Below are 17,021 nucleotides of genomic sequence, written 5' to 3' on the forward strand. Positions count from 1 at the left end.
GGAGGACGTATAATGGTCTGGGTCTGTTTGGGCTAGGCACCCTCAGCTCCAGTGAAAGGTTATCTCAGTGCTTCAGGATACAAAGACATTTTAGACATTTAAATGCTTCCAATATTGTGGCAACAGTTTGTGGAAGGCCCTCTCCTGTTCCAGTAAGATTGTGCCCCTGGGCACAAAGCAAGGTCCATGAAGATACTGCTTGACAAGTTTGGGGCAGAGGAACTCAAGTGCCCTGTACAAAGCCCTGGCATCAAGTCAATTGAGGTTAAACTCCATTGAGCCACAACCTCTCGTCCAACATCAGTGCCTGACCTGACAAATTCCCACAGACACAATCCAAAACGTGTGCAAAGGATTGTCAAAAAGAATGGCAGCTCTTATAACCACATGGGCAAAGGGGGTGGGGGTGGGGGAGGATGGTGCAACTCCACATGAATACCAATGATTATAAAGTGGATGCCCAAAAATCTCATATTGGTATGATGGTCAGATGTCCACATACTTTTTACCATACAGTTTATGTAATAAAAAAGAGAAAAACAAAATGAGAACGACTGCCCCCATTCAGAGAACAGGGAACTATCCTAGCCTCTCTGTCTCTCCGTTACTGCATTAAAGCCCACATCTCTCTATAAATAAATATACTGCTACTTTATGTGCTCCAAAAATGTTTGCATCTCATCTCAAATATGATGTGAATTTTTAATTCAATGCACACAGCTTCAAAAGCGTGCTGTCTTTTGGGATTGCAGTAACTCAATGTAGGCAATGGCATATCTTGAATATGTAATTACATAATACCATTGTTTGCTCCTCAAATTCCTGATTTAACCCTTTCTCTGTCAGTATGACCATGAGATAATAATAAGCCTTTTATTGTGGATTCGATCCACTCACTGTATCGTGTGCTGGATGACATTATGTGTCACACAGTTTGGTTTCTTCCCAGATTACCAAGTTGCGTCCCGCATTTACTGAAGCCATTTATTAGGATAATGCCCTATTATCCCTTGGACCGTGTGCTGACCCTTTGAAAAGAAGATGATTAGATGCCTGTTGTATTATTATGTATTGCTATTGTGATTCACGAAAACGCCGAAATGACCTTCTACCAGCCACAAACTACAGTAACCAGAACATTATAATTGTGCCCTGTGTGATATATCTATCTCCCGACTGCAAATGACAGACACTTTGTGACAGGCCTACAACACATTGCAATACAGGGAGATGGCCCAGCCGACTTGGCTTGTGTAGGGTTATTTAACTTTAGGCTTTCTCCCTCTGCATCCCCTCTTATCTGCATGACAGCACCTGTTCTGCTCATATAACCCTTGCTGTGTATAACTGGATTATGTGTGATTTGCCGTGGCTTGCATGAGTGTCCTTGGGCTTGTTTTCCCCCTGGAGACAAGGAAAGGGGATATTATTTCAGGCTAATGTGATACAGTTAGAGTGTTAGCTTTCAATACCTTTCAGATCTCTTATTCAGGCAGGTCTTCCATGGCTAAAGGACAGACCTACTTAATAAAGGTATCACATTTACTCTAGGTGTCTTCTGTATTTCCTTAGCTAACAAGTAACAACTAGCAAGATCAAAGTTTGTCTAGGTTTTTTTTTCTTTTAAATTTAGCTGAAAAGAAAGAAAGAGGTTTGGATCACTTTTCAGTGTGAGCGACTATAGTAGCTAACAAATCAAATTCAAATGACTGTATCTCTGTCCTAAATGATAAAGAGGCACCAAAGTGCCAGGAACACAAACATGTATTCCTGACACTATATTTCTAAAACCACGGATTAGATGGTTGGCCCACCATATCTCGAGTTAGAGAGGTGATTTACTCACCTTTTTCCAGCGCCGCGTTTTGCTCCTTGTATCCAGTCCCGTCCTCGATCTGCTTCCTTGGCTGACATCATTAGATTTGATGATTTCAGCCAATCCAAAGCTTCCCCATATGAAAGCATTGAAAGGTATAGCGCATGCGCGGCAAAACGCCTTGCTGCACCAATCAGTATCTCCTCATAGAGATTAATTGACTTAATGCATATCTATGGGGAGAGTTCAGCGTCTCCATGCTGAGCGCGAAGACGCTTAACGGCAGTGCTGCACAATGGAGAGTGCCCACTGGAGGTGTTCCTAGGCTGTAATGTAAATACTGCCTTTACAGTATAAATGATTGACTTTCTCAAGGTGTTTCTATCATTACATATGTGAGTGGGACTTATTTTGCAGTTTAAATCATGCTCTAGAGACGTAGAATATGTGTAATTAGATCAATAATTCCTTGTTTATCATTGTTTTAGGGACAAGGAGCGCTGTCTGAAAGACTTCGGAGCTTTAGCATGCAAGATCTCTCGACCATCCGTGGGGACACACCTTCACCGGTCACAGTGCGGGCAGCAAGCAGCAAGAATGCCAAGTCAAAACTTAGTAGAAGTGCAACGCAGACCTCCGAGGCCTCAGGTTAGTGAAGAAGTAAAAAAATGCTCTGCCCCTTGTCCTCACATTATACCGTCCATCGTTCACCAGACATCTTAGCTATGTGTCATTCTTGTCGATGTCCTGTAAGATCTATAAATAGGAAAACTTGCCTTCCATCATTAATAGCTTATGTAGGACATGACTAAATGTATGTTTGCCCCTTGAATATTCATTTCATTCTAATAGGAAGTGTAATTGTTTCTCGACCAGCAGAACTCTGGAAGGCCCAATCCTCAGTTCTTAGTATGAGCTGTTGTCGGTTTTAGAGACTGTGGCTGATCTTTGGATCATTAGGAAACGTGGTTTATATACATTGTTTCACCTTGAATGTCAGGTCCTGTTTTGGCTTAAAGTGCATATTTTTAGTTTTATGGAGCTAGAAAAAGACCAGAGATTGGCCACGAATGTGGCTGAACTAATGGAGAATTGCACCTAAAAAAAACACCCTTCCAAATTGGATTAGAGTACTGTGAAAATGATGTAGGCTGCTAGTATTTTAGTATTTTCTTCTTTGACAGAAGCAAAAATGAAGATACTGCTGTGATATGAGTGTTGTAAAATGGGCATTTATCTTTGCAGATCCATACTGCAGGACAAGGGTGAGTCAGGCCTAGGGTGGGAGGCAGTGATTATGCAGTGTTCTGCAGCATTGCTCAAAAAAGGGTGTGCTCTGCCTGAGTACATATTAAAAACGTTCTAATGGACCGAATGAGAGAGATAGGACATAGAGGAACCAGGAAGCATGCCATATACCCTGCCACAAATTACATTTAGTATAAAATACAGACCGGATACAGCGATAGCCACATCTACATAAGGCAGGTACATAATAACAATAGCAGATACATAATAACATATATAACAAGAAATGGATCACTTCGGAAAATACCCAGAACAGCTGGGTCCTAAGTCATAACTGTTCCATTGCATCTGTGACTGCTGGGAGGCTTTATATAATTTGTAGGTGCATTGTCATATATAGTGCAATTCAGTATATGTATGCATTCCTCAAAATACACGTATAATAATGTAAACAGCACTGGGCGGCCCGTGAGCAGAATTATAAATAGAAAAGGTTCAACAGGGTGATGCACAGATTAAGCCAAGACACCCACCAAAACTAACCTTCCTTCAGCCATCCACTGGGGAAGTGTATTGCAATCTAGACATTATTGTATCTACATGAATTACGGCATTGACTGGTGAGAATACATCTGCGTCAGATATCTAGTTTAGGAACATTAAAGGGACACTATAGTCACCAAAACAACTTTTGCTTAATGAAAGAGTTTTGGTATATAGGTTATGCCCCTGCAGTCTCAGTGCTAATATCTGCCATTTAGGAGCTAAATCACTTTGTTTATGAACTCTAGTCACACCTCCCTGCATGTGACTTGCACAGCCTTCCATAAACACTTCCTGTAAAGAGTCATCTAATGTTTATCCTTCCTTTATTGCAAGTTCTCTTTAATTTAGATTTTCTTATCCCTTGTTATGTTAAAAAGCTGATAGACCATGCAAGAGCCCCATGTATGTGAATAAAGTTCAATTTATAGAGCAAGAGATAAAATTGTTTAAGGTAAATTACATCTGATTGAAAGTGAAACCAGTTTTGATTTTTTTTTATATGCAGGCTGTGTCAGTCAGAGTCAGGGGAGGTGTGGCAAGGGCAGCATAAACAAAAACAAAGTGATTTAACTATTAAATGGTAGTAAAGCCTGAGAGGCATGATCTACACACCAAAACGGCCTCATTAAGCTAAAGTTGTTTAGGTGACCATAGTGTCCCTTTAACACCTCTTAATTCTCTGTGTAATTCAGTACATTATTTTGTTCTCCAATTTACATTAATGCCATTGTAATTTGTTGAACAATACCAAACTGGCTGATATTTGAGTCTACACTTACCCTTCATTTTGTTTGTCTGATTCATATCCACTTCCATATATTTGAATATCTGTGTTTGTGGTCAAGGCGAGATGTAGAATTTTGGCCCATTATTTAACCAGTTTTGTTTTGGGTACATTTGTTTGTTTGTTTTCAGTGTTGAAGGATGCCACTTGTTTATAGTCCTCTATTTTTTTTTTTTAAAGTTGGGTTTGCATTTGCTTAGCTTGCTATACTTACTGCGAGGAAGGCCTGATTTGTATTGAAGTTCCAGTAATAAGGTCGAATGAGGAAGAACTTGTGGCTAAGGCAGCGTTTTTTTGTGGCATACGGATTGTTTCCATTTCCTCGCTGCAATTTTATAGCCAAATTGGTATTGAAGATCATCCCTCAGTCACTGTAGAGTACGAAGCTACAAAGCCTATAAATTTCAACTGGCTCAGGGCTGAATTGAGGCCCTGTGTGACTGCAGCTTGCTGATTTCATGGAGCAATTTATTAGAATAAAGAAATAACATGCCTTTTAGACTCCTTGTTCTCAATTACTGGAAACACAAATAATTGTCCTTTATTACTTTAACATAACTCGGGATTCATGTTATATTTTAGTAACTCTTTCTAATGAATAATTGTTGCCGTATCCAATTGGAATATTGTTTTTCAGATGGATTTTGTCCAACCGCTGTGAACAACACGGCTTGCTGTCACTTTATAGATAATTAAATGCCATTTATATATTGGTCTTGCCCAGTATACGCGGTTTATCTGCTTTTGTATAGTATGCAGCCTTTTTTCAGTCCTGCCTCTTGTATTTCCTATTTAGGGTTAATTCATTTGTAGGGCGTCCAACAGAATATACACATCTGCATCATTTAGATATTTGGGGGAGGGGGTATGACGGTATTGTAAACGGTATCTTTTAGTTTGGGTCTCTGATCTGTTCATATTTATGAAATTGTTCTAAAATGTCTCCCCCGCCGGCTGACGTCGGCGGGGGAGGAGCGTGGGCAGAACCTGACCCAGCGCCAAGGATCATCGGCTCTGGATTGGGTTTTAACCCCTTCAGCCCCACGGGAGGTGGGGCGCAAGAAAGGGGGGGAACCGATTAACCCTGTAGTGCCAAGAAAACGGCTTCGTTTTCCTGGCACTATAGAATCCCTTTAATTGCGCATTCTCAGTGCAGCTGAGAAGAAGGCTGACTCTGGGTACAGTGCCCAGACACTCAATATAGGCAGTACTGATGTCCAGTATAGTTGTCCTGCATGATATAATGGTGTCGTAGACAAGCTTATTCCTGTTAATTGACAATATCAACAGGAATTGGTTTTGGTGAGATTCTTTAAAAAAGCCTTTTGTAAATGTATTCACATGAATTGTTGTGAAAGGAAAATCGAATCACAATAATTAAGCTAAAATAGTTGAGTTGGGTAAAAATTCCCAGTAATATACCACCCAAGTGCCCCTTATATATGAGGGACAGTCCCTCTTTTGGCTCCAAATCTCTCCATCCCTTTGTTATTTCTTAATGCCCCTCTTTTGTAGGAGCTCCAATTGTTGGTGTGTCTGAGTGTATACCAGAGCTCCACCACATTAATACTCCCAGTAATGTGTCTTTAAACTACAATAAATGTGTTTAGAAATCAATCTGTGTAAATAAGATACATTGTTTTTGTTCTAAATAACATTTAGTTGCAAAGGTTTATAAGTCACTAAGAATGTTTTAGACCAGCCCACCCCTCTGTACACCCTTATTCACACGCCTAAATTTAAACTATTGAAAGTTTGGGAGGTTTGCAGTAAACAAATCACTGTTTAATGAATTTGCCTTTGGCTCATGAATGTTGAGAGAGTTTGCTGCAGGGTGTAGTCATCCACTATACTGTGTAAAACCTCTCTGGTTTGTAGAGTAATATGACAAAATAAATTGCACAGCAAAAAAAAAAAATCAATAAAATAAATTACTTGAATTTGAAAACAAAAAAAAAAGACGTACACTTTTCCTATGCTTACAATAAAAAGCTGTTTGTTCTCTAAACCATAAATGATTACTTATAGACTAAAACATATTCACCTTGCTAGTGAATGAGCAATGTGATTTATCTGTGATACATTGATTGACATTGGCCCCTATTCACAGTTTGTACGTGCTGCTCGGTGGCTAAAATCCTCAGAGGTGAGTTTATATAAAACCAACGTGTGCTTTTCTGCTAACCGTCACTGGATTGGTTTGCTTGGTCTGACAATGCGTTCCGTGTGCCGACCAATAGTTTGTTTTCCTACCCTTTGTACATGTATCATTCCTGTTTATGGCTTAACCTTAACTACCACATTCTCAGGCACTCTGAGCATAAATGAGCCATGTGAGACACTGGTAAAATCTTGTGTACTTCTTGTATCTCCAGCCTCTCCCCCCTCACCCCCCACCCCCAATAATTCTTTCCATAAAGAATTTTGGGAAGTGTGGTACTACATCAAAAGTTTGATAACTCTGCTCTGTATTTTCCCCTTTATTTGCCCATTGGTGATGCAGTGCTCTCACAAAATGTTGTTATCCCAAATTACGGTGTTACTGGTGTAGTGCTGGTACACTAAATGGCATTGCTAAACTCTGCCATAGAGGTAGCAACATATAGGTCTCACATTATTGCAGTATTACAATTCCTATAGGGCTTACCAGCCTATGGGAGCACTACCTGTTAACGAGCCGTGCTCTGCTGTTTGATATTTATAGATATTTATTTGCTTTGTAATAATGAGAATAAAGTCACAGCGATAATATTATACTACATGCTTCTGTTATCCTGCTAATATCTAATGTTCATTAAATAATCTCAGACGCACCTTCCCCCCCCCATCTGTTGTCTCTCTTCACCTCTTCCCGAAAACCCAATTAATTTCCTTCTTTACATTCATTCCTGATCCTTAATTATATTAGGCATTGTAATTTCATATATTTTTGGAGCGGGCATATATTGTAAGTTTTATATTTATTATAATATCCAGCCCGAGAGGACAAGTGGAGAAAAAACAATGAAAAATGTCTTGCCGGAATAGAATGTGCTTTTCATTGTCATCGGTGACATTTATATCTTATTAACTGTTAGTTATTAAAATGTACAATCACACGGTGATTCAATAGAATTCTCTAAAATGTAAGCTCATTGAGCAGGGCCCTCAACCTCTCTGTTCCTGTGTGTCCAACTTGTCTGGTTACAACTACATGTCTGTTAGTCCACCCATTGTAAAGCGCTGCGGAATCTGATGGCGCTATATAAATAATAAAATAATAATATTTGCCATGTGTGCTAGCTTTTATGTACATGCAGATTTTACGCTATTGCACGGAAATCAGTTTGTTTGTTTGTTTTTTTTTTGTTTTTTTTTACAGATGCTGGCTGGAAGTGTATAGTTTAAAAAAAAGTTTATTCTTTTAATTGTGTGTATTGTTGCTTTTTTAATAATATCAACAAACTGATACAGTTGGATAACACTTCCCATTTCAGTAATATAATTTAGACATACACACATTATATTTCATCTCCAACTCCTTTTGTAAAATGGGTTAGAAATATACACTATGCCTTGGATATGGTGGTCCATGCCCTAAATCCTAAATATCACAATGAGAATTTTGTTTACAAATCCCATAAGAACATTTTGAGCAAAGTGTCCAGTGGCTCATAGAGGATTCTGGGAAATGTAGGCCTGAAACGGCAGTAAAAGCACCTCTGAGCCAGAGCAAACAGGAGAGCTGTGTCAGCTGACATTACCTTAAACTTAAATTTCCCTAGCGCTTGGTGTGTAAATTCTGTACTGCAGGTTGTGTGGAACACAGGGATGGAATTATAGAATAAGAAAGGCTTTTGTTAACAAAATGCATATGTACAATTATATCTGCCCAATGTAAAGGAAATAATATTATATACAGTTAAAAGAAAATGTTTTTATACTCTCTGTCTGTCGCAAAAATTAAGAGACAGTCCTGGGCAATCCGATGGATATGTCTATCCAAATCTAGATTGCATGGTTACTAAAAAGCAACATTAAAAGTTTTTTACAGGGACTTCAGCTTTGGTGTAAAGAAAACATGGGCATCAAGGAACACAGTCAATACTGACCGTTTGTTCTTGTGAAGTTATACCATCTTTGTGTTAATGATGAAGGAACCCGTGGAGAGGGCATTTGGTCTAGAAGAGTCCAGATACAAACAGGATCAGTGGTTATTACAACTTGAGAGTGCACTAAGATAGGTAGAATCGAATCCACACAATAAATGGATTCTCATCTAGGTGTACACAGAGGAGCTGACAAGGGAAATTAAGGGAATGACTTAATGCCTCTTTATTGATTGCTGAAATCATTTCAAGAATCAGACAGACATTGATAATAGCAGCATTACTATATGTGCTCAATAGAAGTCGTAAAGTAGATATATTAGGAGAGATCTGGTAAAGCACTGTCTCTTTTTTTAATGTATTAAATCAAAGTAAAATAGCAGAATTGGGAACATTTTAGAACCCAGCTATAGTCACAGCTCGGCTACTTTATTGCAAGATTCTGGCATTTGGATTTCAGTTTGCTACAAGGTTCTAAATTCTAAGGATAAAAATCCCCCATTACATTATCTCCGCAGTATGTGGAAATCCTGTAAAACACAGGCTTTTTTTTGTGGAGCTTAATAAATCTGACTGTATAGGTCAAGTCATTTATTAGTAAATCAAGCCAAGTACATGCTGGGCCAGATTCCAATGAATGATACAGTATATATTATATAGTCGTTTATCCTGAAAGTCATGCATTATCCCAGTCCTTTGCTGCATTATTTGTCTTTTTGTGCTGCAGTCGCTTATATACATTCCGGGGTTTTACTCATTAATAAAATTTAGCCGCATCTATGCAACGTAAAGCTCTTTTTAAAAAAAAAAAAAATTCTTGAACAAAGATGCACATGTGGGTTTATTCCTTAGATCACAAATTTCAGTAAACTGAAAACCAAATTCCAAAATGTGGACTCAAATAACCTAACTGTGACTTGTTGGAGAATTTTCCCAAATCAGTTTAACAGTTTGCTGTTTAGTGAAAAAATTATGTTGCTAAACTTGAACGTGTTAAAATTTCTCAGTAGATCAGACCTGGTTGATTTAAAGGGACACTGCTCAAATAACTTCCTAAATACAGCTTGCAAAAGCTGCAGTTCTCTCCCCTGCCCAGACTTTCCGTGGTTGTCCAATCACAGGTTTCCCAATTTAACTCAATGAGAAGTCTTTGCAAGGCAGTTGCTGCCTCTTGAGTTTAGCCCCACTGAGCTAAACAAACCAGGAAGTAATAAGACCTGTTGTCTGAACGACATCAAGGAGGGTGTAACAACATTAATTTATAAAAGTGCCAATTTTTTATTTCACTTTTTGTGAAATGAAAAGAGGACAAAGTTTTCACACATAATGTATTTCAAGTATCCCTTTAATATCTTATCACTTTTTTTTAAAAGAGCAGCCCCAAAAATGCAAACAATGGATTGACATTGACATCCGCACAGCATATAATCAACGTAAAATTATCGTAAAGTAAAAATGCAATTGCTCCCTATATTAGTTCCTAATCAGGAGCTTCCTTATTGCAGGGTTAGCTCATTATGGTAGAGAAATCAGCTGAGGCTTATTGCCGGTAGGCCTATCCCTGTATAGCTGGACACAGCTCGTGAGAGAAACTGAAGTTTTTGTTTAGCAGTTTCTGGCTACCTGGTATTAGTCGGTATGGCGGAGAGTGGCCCCAAGTAGGAAGTCAAACCGTTCCAAAAAGGTTAGACTACTGACAGTAGAGGGAAAGAGCAAGGGCACTCCTGGCACTATAACCACTACATGTTGCTGTAATGGTTATGGTGCCAAGAGTGTTTCTTTAAGGAGTTTGAATATACCATTTGACTAGAGAAGCATACAAGATTAGAGTCGTAAATGTCCCCAAATGAACAAATACTTCCAAAATCCCAGTTTCTATTAAAATTTATGTCCACAATTTGTCTGTTCATAAAATACCTTTCTCTTCACCTGAATGGATCTCTGGCAGGGTAATATGTGCGTGTGATTCTACCATCTCATGCAAGAATTAGTAAGTCACTGCTTGACCTTTGCTCCCTGCCTCGTTCACTAATGCCGGTAAGTAACTAAATGGGCCGTGGCTACAATATTCTGTCTCCGAGTTGAAACATGCAGGAGCGTAATTAAGCCATAGAAAAAGTCAAAGTACTGTGATAGCTCCATAATGTGGAAATAAGCGTGAAAAACATCTCATCTCAATTTTATTACATTGTTTTTCCATCAAAGCTAAACCTTGTAATGTACTCTCTATAAATAGTGGTAAGGATTAGATAGGGCTGGGGAGAATGCGTTGGGGGGGGGGGGGGGGGGGGGGGGGGGGTGACGCTAGTAAAATTACCAAGGTATAGAAAAATAGGCATTGCTTTTATCTATAATTTTGTATGTTTGTAGGAAATATTATTATATATTTTTCATGGAAGTTAAACTTACAGGAGTAAACGATAATGATACCCTTTAGTGTTTATGGGTTGTTTTTATTTGTCTTCCGTAATAATAATTAGTTATAATAATAGCAATAATTAATAATTAAATCCTGATTCCTTGCTCTACCATGTGGGAATTAAAATAATTTTCTCCACTTTGGAAACTGCCACAATGTCATTTTAATGAGGCTGCTTACTTTTAGGTCTTACTGAATCAAAGGATATTATACAGGCAAACCAAGTGATGCAAGCAATTTGCTATTATTGTTGTTAGACTAGCACCCCTTAAATATAAGATACCCACGGCTACACACCAACACAATACAATGAGATATGGTCTTGTACCTATTTGGAGTTGGCCTGTAGTCAGTGCAGCCAAAATCTAATAGTGCATTGTGTCTTAATAGAGCATTGAATATCAAATCTAAACATGTTTTAATCGTGGCCATAATGAAGAGTGAATAAAATAATATGGTTACAGAAATAAGTGATATTTTGATTTAAGAATTGAAGTAATGCAGTGTGATAAACTATGTAAAATTGTTTATAGCTGTATATATGACCTTATTAAAAGTACTGATTATATTATAATTCTTTCTCTTCTTTTCTATGTGCTCATGGTTTGGGGACTTGCGCTGTAAGTGTCACAGATTTGCATGGCTGTTTTGTTGCTACAGATTAAAGGGAATCTCTCATTAAAGCTTAGATAATAAAGTGTACCTTCCAATATGTGGATACACTCTCCTTAGAGAATTTCCGATCACTGAGAATTGTGGCAAACTGGCGTAAATTTTAATCCAAAACTATTATGATATATCTGCTGGATGATACTAACGGAAGCTCTGCCTGCCATCTGTAAGCACTGGGATCGGAAACATTCTACAAAATTTTACAGCTGTTTTCCATGTCAGCTCTTGTGGTATAAAATATCAAATTCCCTAGTTTATTCCTGTCCAATTTTCCACTGTTCCAAGTTTAGGAAGTAGGCATTCTAAACCCCTGGTTCTTTTCAGGCTGATTTAGTTTAATGAACTGGTACACAGCCTGTGTGGATCACTTGTTGTTGATGATCCGATAAATGATGAGTTGGCTGAAGGTAATGCCGTAGCCCATTAAGTTTTCAAGTGCTGGAGGAGAGGTTTATTAATCTTGTAGGATAAGGAGTTGATTTTAAAGCATTTTGTTAAACAAGCTGTGAAAATTAACGCCTTGTTCATCTTGAGGAATTTAATAAATGTATGTGTGAGTGGCAGTCTAGATGTTAAGGTTCGGAACAATAAGTATATTACCTATTATACCCCACATAAACTAATAGGGGATCCATTAACTCTCCAGTCTCAAACACAACAGGACACAGGCATGTTCACCCTTCAATCCTTGGCACTCAGGGTGAAGACTATAAGCAGAGGTCTTCCTCGTTACGACAATGTACAGGGGGGACCACCCATCACGTTTTTTCTGCTTTCCTTATAAAAGGAAAGTGACCGGAATTAATCAGCTCCCATTTGATTCACAAAGGTTCACTTGATTGTCTTGGCACTTGCTCCCCACGTGTGAAGTGTTATAGTGAGACAGTAGTTTCAGTCTTATTGTATTGAAGGTTCTGAAGATGCTCAGCTCTAGAATGTAAGCCTTTCTCTAACACAGGTTGGAAAGGCATTGCACTGCTCTAACCTGAAGCAAAAAGGGGTAACCAAGCAATACTAAGTTCAGAATGGGTTAATTATGTAAGGAGAGATTGTGTTCATGACATAGAATGCCTTTCCTGGGTTTACACTTATGGACTGGTTCACTGAATACTCTTACCTGCTGTTGGGTACCGTATGGTGGGTTTCCCTGTTTTTATGCTTTCTATATATTTTGTTTCATGCTGTAGGCAGCATTGTTTTCATGTTTAATATGCTATTTTCTTGCTCTCCTTGTGTTAAATATACCATTGAAGGCCAGTATATTAGACAAAGTCAAACTGTTAGACATGGTCAATCTGAGATTTATAACCAGTCTGATAGAAATGCTATAGACATGGTCAGTCTGTTAGATATGGTCAGTGCTGTAGATGTGGTTTGTATGATAGATATGGTTAATGTGCTAGATGTGGTCTGTCTTCTCAATAGGGTCAATGTGGTTGACATGGAGTAGCTGTAGATACAGTTACTGTGGTGGATGTGGTCTATCTAGTAGATACGGCCAACGTGTTTTATCTGGTAGATATGACCAGTATAGTAGATATAGTCTGTCTGGTAGATATGATCAGTGGAGTAGCTGAAAAAAACAGTCAGACTGATAGATGTGGTCTTTCTTGTTGATATGGTCTGTGTGTTAGATGTGGTAGCTATAGTCACTGTGGCTGGCGTGGTCTGTGTGGTAGATATGGTCATTATGGTTGATACTGTAACGAAAATATACCCCAACTCGCAGGATTCAACTCGACAAAAGACAACACAGAGGAGAGATACGTCTACCGGACCTTAGAATGGCCGGACTCGACGTATATGAGAGGAGACAGAGTCAGAAACGATCCGAGGTCAAGGGCACAGAGAGACAGCGTAAACTAGGACTATCCGGGGTCTGGTACACAGTAAACAGCAAGCCGGCAAACAGAACAGATAAGGATAAAGAGATAACGTAGTCAGAAACAAAGCCAAGGTCAATACGAAGGAACACAACTGAACACAACAAGCGCTAAAGGGAACTGAAACAGAAACCACGATAGGGCAGGGAGTAAAGGGAGAGGTAAGTTTAAATAGCTTCTAAACTAATGTGATTGGCTCCTGTCATATCCACACCCCCAAAAGGTAAGTGTATGGGGAGTGTGGCATGACAGGGGCCAATGGGAGCCTTTTGGCAATTTAGGCTCCCACTGTCTCTTTAAGAGCGGCCCCGAGGCCCGCGGTGCGCTCTTAGATTCAGGCAGGACACCTGACCGCTTCTCGCGGTCACTGCCTGCCTTCCTATTGAAGCCGTTGGATGAGGACCGCGGCCGGCCCCTGGGTAAGGTAAGTAACGCTACAGATACGGCTTATCTGGTAGATCTGGTCAGTATGGTTTCCATACTCTTTCTGGTAGATATGGTCAGTGTGGTTGATGTTGTCTATCTGGTAGATATGGTCAGTATGGTTGACATAGTCTTTCTGGTAGATATGGTCTGCTTGATATGGCTTATCTGGAAGATATGGTCAATGTGGTTGATGTGGTCTTTCTGTTACATATAGTCAGTATAGTTGACGTGGTCTGTTCGGTAGATATGGTCAGTGTGGTTGACGTTTTCTATCCGTTAGATATGGTCATGGTGGTTGACGTGTCAATCTGGTAGGTATGGTCAGTGTGGTTAATGTGGTCTTTCTGGTAAATATGGACAGTGTGGTTGACGTGGTCTGTCTAGTAGTTTTGGTCAGTGTGATAAACACATACATTCTAGTAGACGTGTAACTTCTGGAAGATGTGGTCTATCTAGCAGACGTGGTGTAGAAGGCATAGAAAATTTAGTTGGTTAGGCCTATCTGATAGATGTTGTTTCTTTGCTGGTCATGGTCAGTGATGAAAGTGTGGCCTCGGCCTGTTTGCAACCCCTTTATTTTTGACCTTAAAATCAGTGCCTGAGTGCTAAGCTACAGCTACTCAGTCTTATCTAAATCTGCCTATCAATTCACCAAATTAAATGGTTGAGTTACAGCTTTTATGATGTTAGGACAGGAATAAATAAATAAAATACATGATAGATTCCCTTCAACATCTGGTTTTGTTTTATTCCTCATTAACCACCCATGATTTAATAGCCTGCTCAGCTTTCCTGATAACATTTGTTACTTCCTGTGTTAGTTTACCTTTGCCAGGATTGGAATAATAAGTGATTTGTAAAGTGCTTTTGTCAATTGTCCTTCGTTGGCCGCACTAATATCTCATCAACGAGTCACATTTAATACAGTATTCTTACATTGAATTTATATATTTATTTATAATTCAAATTAACTGTTTAGCAGCATATCAACTCTAGCTACATTACATAGCCATGTCCATTTATAATTGAACTGCAGTTATGGGCTGCCAATTGTCCCGTGTGCTGGGGGTGCAAATTGCTCCCGGCATACAAGTGCAAATAACTCTAGATGCACAATGTTTGAAGCAGAAACAGTGTACATCCAGACTTCTACCAAAACGACCACTTCAAAAAGCAGAAATGATCACAGTGCCTGGAGTAACCCTTTAAGGTGATACTCAGTGACATAATGCTTTTACCTTTACTAAGGATTAGTGCAATTCTGTCACTTCAATGATTGTAGAGCTTAACCCCAGCTGGCGAGTTGTACGACAGATGTGGATCTATCTTTTGGCCACCCTTGCTCTAGACCGGGGTTTTAAAAAAAATTTATAGCACCAAAGCCCTGGCTACATTAATCCCGCCACTGCTTTTTAACCTTGTTTTTTAAAATTTAGTTTCGGGTTCACCACAATTCCCTGTTTAGTGAATAAGTCCCTGAGAGTAATCGTGTTGCTCTGAAATTACTGCAGGTTTTATTCTTGTCCTTAGAGCAAAGTTTGACCTTGCCTCTTAGTTATGTTGCCTTACTAATAACTGTTAACGTGAATAGCGTGTATTCTCAAGGGAAGCTTGGTGTTTCTAGACAAGGCTCCAGAGTCATGGCTTCCCTCATGTTTTGGCAGTTCCATGGCAACCACTGCTGTATTATCACTTTCTTATTTGCACAGACATATTTTAATATCCAGTTGCCTGTTACATTTAGTTATGTTAGCAGTACATGACACACGATTACTTGACAGGGGCCTCTTGTTTATGTGAAATCTGTCCTAAGCCAGCTTTTGAAGTTGGGATTCAAATTCCTACAGATCAACTGCAAAGAAAGGCCCCAGAAACCACAAGGCCATAAAACATATCATATTTTACACATATTTGGTAAACGTTTGTAAATGTATGTCTACAGGGAGTTGGTGTGGGGATATTCACTTAACCCCTTAAGGACACATGACGTGTGTGACACGTCATGATTCCATTTTATTCCAGAAGTTTGGTCCTTAAGGGGTTAAAGGACCACTATAGGCACCCAGACCACTTCAGCTTAATGAGGTGGTCTGGGTGCCTGGTCCAGCTAGGGTTAACCCTTTTTTTTTTTATAAACATAGCAGTTTCAGAGAAACTGCTATGTTTATAAATGGGTTAATCCAGCCTCTAGTGTCTGTCTCGTTGACAGCCGCTAGAGGGCTTCCTATGGACTGCGCATTCAGCCGGAGAGGAGGAGGAGTGCTCCCCACCGGTGCTGGAGAAAGAGGTAAGTTTAACCCCTTCCTCTCCATCCAGCCCGGCGGGAGGGAGTCCCTGAGGGTGGGGGCACCCTCAGGGCACTATAGTGCCAGGAAAACAAGTGTGTTTTCCTGGCACTATAGTGGTCCTTTAAGTGAGAATTGCCAAGAATCAAACGTAAATTAAAAGTGCATTTTCGAAATAACCAACCTGAAAACAGAATAGAATTTTAAAATTGATCTAATTTGGATATTTTGACCTAAATTTAAAAATTTACAGCAATTTTCGCTTCCGCCAAGAGTTCTATAATTTTTTATTTATTTTATTTTGTAATAAGCTAAATATTCTAGTAAACGATAAATACATATCAATCTAATACAATGATCATTAATAATATCACTTTAATGACAGAATGTAGTTATAGTTGTGCGATACAATACATTTGCTTTTCTGAGTACATCTTGGTAAAAAAAATGTTATTAGAGAACTAGTTGGAAAAAATGATTATTGTATTTATAGAAACATATATGCCCATTACACATGATGAGGAAATAAACTCTATACTTATACACGATGAACCCCAAGGTCCCTTAAAACCCCATCAGCATTCTCTGTACATAATTTAAACTTCACTTTTGCTTCTCTCAGTAACTTTTAAGTAACTTTAAGTAAGGTTGTCTTTGTCAGTGAGTATGTTACAGACTAATTGCTGGGAAGAGTTTCTCAGTCTCTATATTGTTTTCCCTGCGACTCACACTAAGTGTAACTCATGGAGTGGTGCAAGCTGACGATTGCTGAGCTCACTAACCGCTTGACGTGCTGCCTGCTGTCGTGTAAAGTTGTGAACGACTCGCTTCATTGTAATGTCTATTTTATACCG

General features: G+C 39.1%; 1 protein-coding gene across 7 annotated transcripts in view; it reads left to right on the plus strand.

Moving 5' to 3' along the window:
• The window catches only part of REEP1 (receptor accessory protein 1), a 98,775-nt gene that overhangs the window by 62,130 nt on the left and 19,624 nt on the right, over window positions 1-17,021 (plus strand). For 5 of the 7 annotated variants that reach the window (XM_063457632.1, XM_063457637.1, XM_063457636.1 and 2 more), the window contains exons 6-7: window positions 2,305-2,464; window positions 6,505-6,540. In XM_063457632.1, coding sequence (XP_063313702.1) covers window positions 2,305-2,464; window positions 6,505-6,540 — 196 coding nt within the window. The remainder of the gene's footprint in view (window positions 1-2,304; window positions 2,465-6,504; window positions 6,541-17,021) is intronic. The other 2 variants (XM_063457634.1, XM_063457639.1) reach the window with 1 other exon arrangement.

The sequence above is a fragment of the Pelobates fuscus genome, chromosome 6 (genome assembly GCF_036172605.1).
Source record: "Pelobates fuscus isolate aPelFus1 chromosome 6, aPelFus1.pri, whole genome shotgun sequence".
Classification (NCBI taxonomy): Eukaryota; Metazoa; Chordata; class Amphibia; order Anura; family Pelobatidae; genus Pelobates; species Pelobates fuscus.